The sequence below is a fragment of the Chiloscyllium plagiosum genome, chromosome 18, assembly GCF_004010195.1.
Source record: "Chiloscyllium plagiosum isolate BGI_BamShark_2017 chromosome 18, ASM401019v2, whole genome shotgun sequence".
Classification (NCBI taxonomy): Eukaryota; Metazoa; Chordata; class Chondrichthyes; order Orectolobiformes; family Hemiscylliidae; genus Chiloscyllium; species Chiloscyllium plagiosum.
In genome coordinates, this window is record NC_057727.1 from 1,663,317 (window position 1) to 1,672,981 (window position 9,665).

At 44.1% G+C, this 9,665-nt stretch overlaps 1 protein-coding gene across 2 annotated transcripts in view; it reads right to left on the reverse strand.

The window, feature by feature from the left end:
* The window catches only part of LOC122558783 (mitochondrial intermembrane space import and assembly protein 40-like), a 19,126-nt gene that overhangs the window by 9,028 nt on the left and 433 nt on the right, over nt 1–9,665 (reverse strand). The window contains exons 1-2 of one of the 2 annotated variants that reach the window (XM_043707556.1): nt 8,078–8,475; nt 3,367–3,465 (exon numbers count right to left, since the gene is read on the reverse strand). In XM_043707556.1, coding sequence (XP_043563491.1) covers nt 3,367–3,465; nt 8,078–8,114 — 136 coding nt within the window. In that variant the 5' untranslated portion in view covers nt 8,115–8,475. Of the gene's footprint in view, nt 1–3,366; nt 3,466–8,077; nt 8,476–9,665 lie in introns of those variants that run through there. The other variant, XM_043707557.1, reaches the window with a different exon arrangement.

A 9,665-nucleotide genomic window follows, 5' to 3' on the forward strand; every position in this document is an offset into this window, starting at 1 on the left:
AGGAGAAAGTGAGGTCTGCAGATGCTGGAGATCAGAGATGGAAATGTGTTGCTGGAAAAGCGCAGCAGGTCAGGCAGCATCTAGGGAACAGGAGAATCGACGTTTCGGGCATTAGCCCTTCTTCAGGAATGAGGAAAGTGTGTCCAGCAGGCTAAGATAAAAGGTAGGGAGGAGGGACTTGGGGGAGGGGCATTGGAATTGCAATATGTGGAGGGAGGTCAAGGTGAGGGTGATAGGCCGGAGTGGGGTGGGGCGGAGAGGTCAGGAAGAAGATTGCAGGTTAGGAAGGCGGTGCTGAGTTCGAGGGATTTGACTGAGACAAGGTGGGGGGAGGGGAAATGAGGACATATGCTTCCTTCTTCTTCTTGATCAAACCCTCAATTTCTTTAGTCAGCCAGCATTCCCTATATCTACCAGCCTTCCCTTTCACCATCCAGCATTCCCCTATATTACCAGCCTTCCCTTTCACCCTGACAGGAATATACTTTCTCTGGATTCTTGTCATCTCATTCCTGAAGGCTTCCCATTTTCCAGCCGTCCCTTTACCTGCGAACATCTGCCTCCAATCAGCTTTCGAAAGTTCTTGCCTAATACCGTCAAAATTGGCCTTTCTCCAATTTAGAACTTCAACTTTTAGATCTGGTCTATCCTTTTCCATCACTATATTAAATCTAATAGAATTATGGTCACTGACCCCAAAATGCTCCCCCACTGACACCTCAGTCACCTGCCCTGCCTTATTTCCCCAACAGTAGGTCGGGTTTTGCACCTTCTCGAGTCGGTACATGCATATTTGGAACCAGAAACTTTTCTTGTACATACTTAATAAAATCCTCTCCGTCTAAACCCTTCACACTAAGGCAGTCCCAGTCGATGTTTGGAAAGTTAAAATCCCCAGCAAACCACTGTATTATTCTTTCAGATAACTGAGATCTCCTTACAAATTTATTTCTCAATTTCCCTCTGACTATTCGGGGTCTATAATACAATCCCAATAAGGTGATCATCCCTTTCTTATTTCTCAGTTTAACCCAAATCACTTCCCTGGATGTATTTCTGTGAATATCCTCTCTCAGCACAGCTGTACTGCTATTCCTTATCAAAAATGCCACCCCCCCCCCTCCCCCACCCACTCCCCTGCGACTGAGATAAGGTGGGGGGGGGAGGGGGGAATGAGGAAGCTGGAGAAATCTACATTCATCCCATGTGGTTGGAGGGTTCCTAGGCAGAAGATGAGGCGCTCTTCCTCCAGGCGTCGTGTGGCCAGGGTCTGGCGATGGAGGAGGCCAAGGACCTGCATGTCCCAGTGATAGTTTCACTTCTTTCATGAAAGATCTGTATTCTAACAGATGAAAGGCTTAACAGACAATCAATTTTTCAATGTATAATTTCAGTTACATCACACTGCAAATTTTTGCTATAAATTCTGTGTTACGATCGAGCCCTCCACAATCACCTGATGAAGGAGCGTCGCTCCGAAAGCTATTGTGCTTCCAATTAAACCTGTTGGACTATAACCTGGTGTTGTGTGATTTTTATCCTTATCTGACCATTACTACACTTTGTGGGAGCATGCTATGTGAAAATTAGCTGTCGCGTTCCCTTCGATACAAGTGACCATGCTGCAAAAGTCCTTCAAGAGGAATTCAAGACATCCTGAGTCACAAAAGGCGCTACAGAAATCTAAATGTCTGTTTTGAATTCAGGAAGAGTTTTGAATGAGTAAAAACTGGCCTTTATTGCCACCTTGTGGCCAGCAATATTTCACAGTGTGCTTTCATTTACAATAACATACAATTTATCTATTGAACCAAATGAGACTGCTCTCAAACAAGAGAATTAACAACTTCTGATCAAATGTGAAACAAAAACGTTTTCTCTCTCCATAGCTGCTGCTAAACATGCTGAGTATTTTCAGTATTTTCTATTTTTATTTCTGATTATCCCGAGTTGTCCTTGAGAAGGTCATGGTGAGAAATCACTGCAGCTTTTTCCAGGACCTCCTTTTTAAATTCTTGCCTAACTCTCTATAAACACCATTCAGGATCTCAACCTTTTCCCTTCCAATGTCGCTGGTTCCAATGTGGATAATGACCTCCTGCTGGCCCCTCTCCCCCGTGAGAACATTCTGCACCCTCTCTGAGACATCACTGATCCTGGCACCAGGGAGGCAACACACCATTCTGCTTTTTCACTGCTGGCCACGGAAACGTTTGTCTGTACCTCGGACTAGAGAATTCCCTAACACAATTGATCTCTTGGAACCCGACGTACCCCTCATTGCATTAGAGCCCGTCTCAATACCAGAAACTTGCCCAATAAGTTGCCCATACCAGCCAATAACAGGAACGAGTGATATCCAGCCTCAACCCCCTCCATTGTACAAACCATTCAAAGCACGATGTTTCAGACAGTGGCTGTTTACACACAAGAGCGAACTTCTTCCCTCAACAACACCTCCAGCATTAAAGTAGCTCCCTCTGATTCAGCTCAGGGTGATTCACAGGTATCGAAATCAGACACAATTAAACACTGAGCTACACGTGAGGTTGGCAAGACAAGTGACCAAGATCTCCATCAGAGGAGGGAGATTTTAAAAACTGTCTTCACAGAATCATTACAACGCAGGAGGAGGCCATTTGGCCCATCATGTCTGTATCTGCTCTCTGAATGAGCTAAATTGTGACTTAGTGCTATTCTCCCGTCCTTTCCCCTTAATCCTGCATCATGGCTCCATTTAAATGAACAAAACCATTGCCCTACTGAAAACAGCAATTGAATCTGTTTCCACAAACTTCCAGAATTCAACCACGTGAACAACATTTTCTCAAATGAAACTAAAAGCAAAACGTGGATGCTGAAAATCAGAAATAAGAACAGAAACTGCTGGAGAAACTCAGCAGGTCTGGGCAGAACCTGTTAGTTAATGTTTCAAGTCCCATATGTTTCTTCCTCAGAACTTTTCACACATTACATTTGCTTCTTTTGCAAATCACTCGAAATCTCTGCCTTTCTGTGTTTGATCCTTTTATGAGCAGGAACAATTTCTATCTATTCTGTTTTGGCCTCTCAGGATTTTGAAAGCCTCTGTCTAACCTTCTCTTCTCTGAAGAAAAAAAAGTCCCAAACTCTTCAATTTATTTTCACAGCCCAACTTTCTGATCCCTGACCTCCTTGCTAGTAAGAATGGTGCCAATGAGACAGAGCACTTTACGAAGTGAATTCAAGGGGTTAGGCAACTGAAAGCCTGGCTACCTTTATGGAATGAAGGAATCTTCGTTTGGGTACAGAACTTACTCATTGGCCACTGCTGGAGCTCACAGAGATTCTGTCATGAACAAACTTCTAATCAATGCAAACACTCACCATGTTCTTCGTAAGGGTCATTGGGATCATCCTCGATTAACTCAGCGCTACTGGGAGCTTCGTGATCTTCCTTGGTGACAAAAATGACTTTGTCTTTGCCTGAAAGTCAAAGGAGAACCCATCAAAGTCGGACAGAAAATGAAAAGAAAGCACTTGTGTTTCTCCAGCGCCTAGGACCAGTCCTCAGGGCAACTCAAGATGTTGTGCATCCATTCACAAAGTGTTATCACTTTTGATAATGTGAGATTTCCTTTTGAATTCCGACTTAATCTTCTCTGCTCCAGAAGAAACATCAGCAGCCTCTCCTCGCAAACATGATCTCCCATCCATGGATTTTTTTTAATGTATGCTGTACATTTTATGGTGGAATTAGTGGAAAATGGGAATGTCACTAAATTAGTAACCTAGAGGCTCAGGTTAATAGCCTGGAATTCAAATTCAATTAATAAATCTGGATGGAGACAGTGAGGTTTGCAGATGGTGGAGACCAGAGCTCAGAGTATGTTGCTGGAAAAGCACACCAGGTTAGGCAGCATCCGAGGAGCAGGAGAATCAACGTTTTGGGCCAGAGCCCTTCATCAGCCCTCCTGAAGGGGGGCTCTGGCCCGAAACATCGACTCTCCTGCTCCTCGGATGCTGCCTGACCTGCTGTGCTTTTCCAGCAACACACACTCAACTAATAAATCTGGATCTCAACTCATGGAATCGGTCATCGGCAGTAAAACCCTACCTGGTTTACAAATGGAAGGTAATCTGCCATCCTTAACATGTGGGACAGGTTTCTGTAGCTCCACACCCACAGCAGTGTGGTGATCGAATCAGACAGCATGGAAACAGAGCCTTCAGTCCAACTTGTTCATGCCGACCAAATTTCCCAAACTATTCTAGTCCCACTTGCCTGCATTTGGCCCATATCCCTTTTCCTATTCACGTACCTGTCCAAATGTCTTTTAAATGTTGTAACTGCTCTTGCATCTACCACCCCCTCTGGAAATTCATTCCATTTATGAACCACCCTCTGAATGAAAAGTTTGCCCCTCAGGTCCCTTTTAAATCTTTCTCCTCTCATCTTAAAAATATGCCCTCGAGCTTTGAACTCCCCACCCTAGGGAAGAGACCTTTGCTTTTCACCTTATCTATGATGCTTATAAATTTTATAAACCTCAACCTTTGTGCTCCAGCGAGAAAAGTCCCAGCCTATCCGTATGACTCAAACCGTCCAGCAACATCCTGGCAAATCTTTTTTAAACCCTCTCCAATTTAATAGTGTCCTTCCTATAGAAGGACAGCCAGAACTGGTCACAGTATTCCAAAAGTGGCCTCACCAACATCCCGCACAATCTCAACAGGACATACTAACTCCTTCAGGCAAAAGTGAGGACTGCAGATGCTGGAAACCACAGTCTAGATTCCAGAATCTCTCCACCTTGAAGGCTCTCTGCCTCCATTCCTGATGAAGGGCTTTTGCCCGAAATGTCGATTTTCCTGCTCCTCGGATGTTACCTGACCTGCTGTGCTTTTCCAGTACCAACTCCTTCACTCAGTGGTCTGAGCAATGAAGGCAAGCATGCTAAAGGCCTTCTTGACCCCTCTGTCTACTTGTGACTTTCAAGGATTACTGCTCACAGTTGGGGACGGGCAGTAAATGTGAATAGGAAACCAGCAAATGGACAACAAAAAAAAAACACCTCAATAGTTTCAATTTCCTTAGTTCCCTCCTGTTTAACTCTGTTCTCCAAGAATGTTTCACTCTTTACTTTTCCTCCTAACTGTAGTTGAAACTTTATTGCTGGAACAGCACAGCAGGTCAGGCAGCATCCAGGGAACAGGAGATTCGACGTTTCGGGCACAGGCCCTTCTTCAGGAATGAAGAAGGGCCTGTGCCCGAAACGTCGAATCTCCTGTTCCCTGGATGCTGTCTGACCTGCTGTGCTGTTCCAGCAATAAAGTTTCAACTTTGATCTCCAGCATCTGCAGACCTCACTTTCTCCTCCTAACTGTAGTACATTGTAAATATGTTATGAAAATGTCAAAGTCCAAGACATTGAAATGAACTCAGGAATAAGGGAGCCAGCATTGACCTGTGCCTTTCTTTAATGACCAGCACTCTTTCTCACCTAAGTCAGGACGTTTTGATTTTTGTCCCATTATAGACATTTGAACCCATAACCCAGACTGACACTCCCAGAGCCGCACTAGACTGTGAGAGGGTACACCTTCCTGATAAGATGCTATGCAGAACACCCTCTCTGCCCTCTCTGACAAGTTTAAAACATCCCAGGTCTCTACTGCAAACAAGTTCTCAAGTTCTAACCGATGCACTGATTAAAGTTTCTCTCTCAACTAACATCACCGAAACACGTTATTTGGTCATGATTATATTGCTGTTTGTGGGAGCTTGCTGTATGAGAATTGGCTGTCGTATTTCCTGCTGAAAACAGGGAGTCCACTTTGAAAGTGGCTGGAAATAATTTTGCAGTGCTCCGATTTGGGTGAATTCACTACAGAATAGCAAGTCTTAATATCTCAAATGCATCTAATGCCAGTTTCTCGTATGGATTTAGTTCTTGTCCTTGAACTAACCTTTCAAGATCATTTTAGGAAGGAGAATCTGTATCCTCACTTGTGTGACTCCAGTGCCATATCAACATCGTTACCTTGCGGTCTGGCGCTCTGAAGTGACCTAACTGACTTGGACTGCAGATCCTTCTCTTTCTAAATTAGACAATTGCTCATAAACTTCTATTAAATTAAAATCATAGAATCCCATAGCACTGGTGATTATTCTGCCCATTTTTAGATGGGTCAGCTCTTTGAAAAACTTTTTTAATTTAGCCTCCAACCACCAACCGGCCCCCCATCCCCTGCCCTTTGCTTGCAACCCCAAAAATTAACCCCTTGAATCTTGATGAAAAGTGACACGTAGCCAAAGCTTTTTGCTTTTCACTTTTCACTCACCAGGACAAATGCAAAAATGCCAGATTTCAAGCATGCTGCTTATTTGGTAAAAAATAAAAGCAAATTACTGCGGATGCTGGAATCTGAAACCAAAAGAGAAAATGCTGTAAAATCTCAGCAGGTTTGGCAGCATCTGTAAGGAGAGAAAAGAGCTGACGTTTCGAGTCTAACTGACCCTTTGTGAAAGCTGCTTTGACAAAGGGTCAGTTAGACTCGAAACATCAGCTCTTTTCTCTCCTTACAGATGCTGCCAAACCTGCTGAGATTTTACAGCATTTTCTCTTTTGGCTGCTTATTTGATAAACTGCATCCGATTGGCTGAAGTGTTGCCCTGGAGTAGACAACGTGAAGCTATTGATTCCTGGTTAATTCAAAACATTGCTTCCCTTCACTTCACCTGAAGCAGCAGTGCTCTGAAAGCTCGTGATTTTAATTAAAACTGTTGGACTATAACCTGGTGTCATGCAACTTATTACTTAATATAAAAAGACATAGGATTTGAAAGTATTCCTTAATGTTGCAGAGAAACTGTCTTTGACCGATTGTAACAGGTGAATAAGACTGATATAACCAGCTTGACTGATCATTTCAAATATGACCCATCGTTACTAGCGCACAAAGGCTCAGTAATGTCCTTCAGGAAACTACCATCCTTACCTGGTCTGGCCTACACGTAACTCCAAGCCCACAGCAATGTGGTTGACTCTTAATTCCCCCTGGGCAATTAGGGATGGGCAATAAATGCTGGTCTAGCCAGCAATGCCCTCATCCCATGAATGAATAAAACAAAAACTAAGGATTGTTCAGTAAGTGCTGCCCTGTTGCAGAATCACTTCTCACGGCCAGTATTTTGTTGAGGGTTTTGCAAGCGCAGGCTGGTTAAATAGTTTTTATTTCATCTGCTACGTTCAACCAAAATTCATAGAATCCCTACAGTGTGGAAACAGGCCATTTGGCCCAACAAGTCCACACCGACCCTTCGAAGAGTAGCCCACCCAAACCCATTCACCAACCTATTACTTTACATTTCCTCTGACTAATGCACCTAACCTGTACATCCCTGAACACTATGGGCAATTTAGTATGGCCAATTCACCCTAACCTGCTGTGGAGGAAACCCACGCAGACACGGCGAGAATGTGCAAACTCCACACAGACAGTTGTCCGAGGGTGGAATCGAACCCAGGTCCCTGGCGCTGTGAGGCAGCAGTGCTAACTACTGAGCTACTGTGCCACGTTAAACAACGCATTCCTTTGATCAGACAATTGCTGGGATGTACGATCTACATATCTGGCATCGTCCTAGTACTGATGTTACTCAAATCTGTAGGAGTCTAAATGTCTCTATGGATGAATAGTGACACCCTGTTTGTGGAAATTACTACTTGCACAGACACTGCATAGTAGCAGGGCGAAAACGCTTGCTTCGTCTGCTGTTCAAACTTAAATACTTTGCTTTTTTTGGGTGGGAGGCAATGTCAGGTAAAGCAGGTTACTTTTCAAATCTCAGCAGGTCTGGCAGCCTTAGATCCTCTTGCAAGTTTGCATGATACACAGAATAATGATCTGATCAGGACAGTCTGTGTCCTACAGGACAGTTTGGGCGTGTTTTACTTCCGAAGCAAACTTCCAAAGCATCTGCAGCCCTGCTTACAATATTGCTGGAAAGGGCAATGTTACAGTATTATGGGTTTTTGCAATCTCAATGTACAACATCACTGGGGAAGGACACATTAGTAGATTTCTTAATTACCACACTGGAGGACCAGGCATGTGTTAGACTCTTCCATTTCCAAAATGAATGTGGAGCAGAAGCACAGGTTTGAATGGAAATCCTTACACACGGTGCAGATTTAAAGATCACAAACATGTAATTTACAGGGGAAAGTATGTACAGGGTAAGGTGAGGGCTCATTCCATCAAAACAACAAGGTCTCATACCTTATTCTAACATATGAACAAGGCATAAAAGCAGGCAACTTGCCCCTTTGAACCTCCTCTGCCATTCAATACAATCGTGGCTGATCTAGTTTTAACCTCAACTCTACATTCTTGCATACCCCAATAACTTTTCAAACCCTTGGTCTTCAAGAATCTATCTACATTGGTCTTAAAAGATTCCGTATCCACTGCCTTTTGAGGAAGGGAATAAATTGCAATCCCTTATTTTAAGCAGTGACCCAGAGTTCTAGAATCTATGCAATTCTGTCTCCTTCCTATTGGAAAGATGTTGTGAAACTTGAAAGGGTTCAGAGAAGATTTACAAGGATGTTGCCAGGGTTGGAGGATTTGAGCTATAGGGAGAGGCTGAATAGGCTGAGGCTGTTTTCCCTGGAGCATCAGAGGCTGAGGAGTGACCTTATAGAGGTTTATAAAATCATGAGGAACATGGATAGGATAAATAGACCAAGTATTTTCCCTGCAATGGGGGAGTCCAGAACTAGAGGGCATAGGTTTAGGGTGAGAGGGAAAGATATAAAAGAGACCTAAGGGGCAACTTTTTCACTCAGAGGGTGGTACGTGTATGGAATGAGTTGCCAGAGGAAATGATGGAGGCTGGTACAATTGTAACATTTAAGAGGCATTTGGATGGGTATGTGAATAGGAAGGGTTTGGAGGGATATGGGCCGGGCGCTGGCAGGTGGGACTAGATTGGGTTGGGATATCTGGTCAGCATGGACGGGTTGGCTCGAATGGTCTGTTTCCATGCTGTACATTTCTATGACTCTAAGAGGAGCCATCCATCCAGTCAAGACCCCTCAGGATCTTAGACGTTTCAATAAAGTCATCTCTGACCGTTCTAAACTCTAGAGGATGCAGGTTAAGTCTGCGTGTCAACCATTCGTCTCCTGCACCTGGCTGAATGGTTACTACGACCTTGGTAAACGTCCCCATGTGGACAGGGAAGATTCTTTCACTTGCATGAAGACTATCCACGACCTACATGCCTTGTCTCAACAATGGTTAAACATTCTCTTAAATTCACTTTTGGGAATGTGGGCACTGGGGTTGTATGATGGTATATCACAACAATATAGTCACAGCCACTTTCTATATCTGTACTGATGGAATTAATTAATTTAGCGAGGAATTAAAGACCCCTCCTTTGCCCAAACAGACTGGGGTCACCTTTAGTTTCCAGAAATGGTCCTTTGGGGGAAAGGGACTGAATCTCACACCTGGTTCATTTCCAAATACTGAGCGACTCAAACCCTCTCAACACTTACTCTCACGCTCACTGCCTCTGACGCCAACCTCACGTCCTCGTTTCCCCCACCCAGCCCCACTCTCTGCACCCTGCACTCTGTCCCCCACCACCATTCTCTACCCCACCTCGTCCC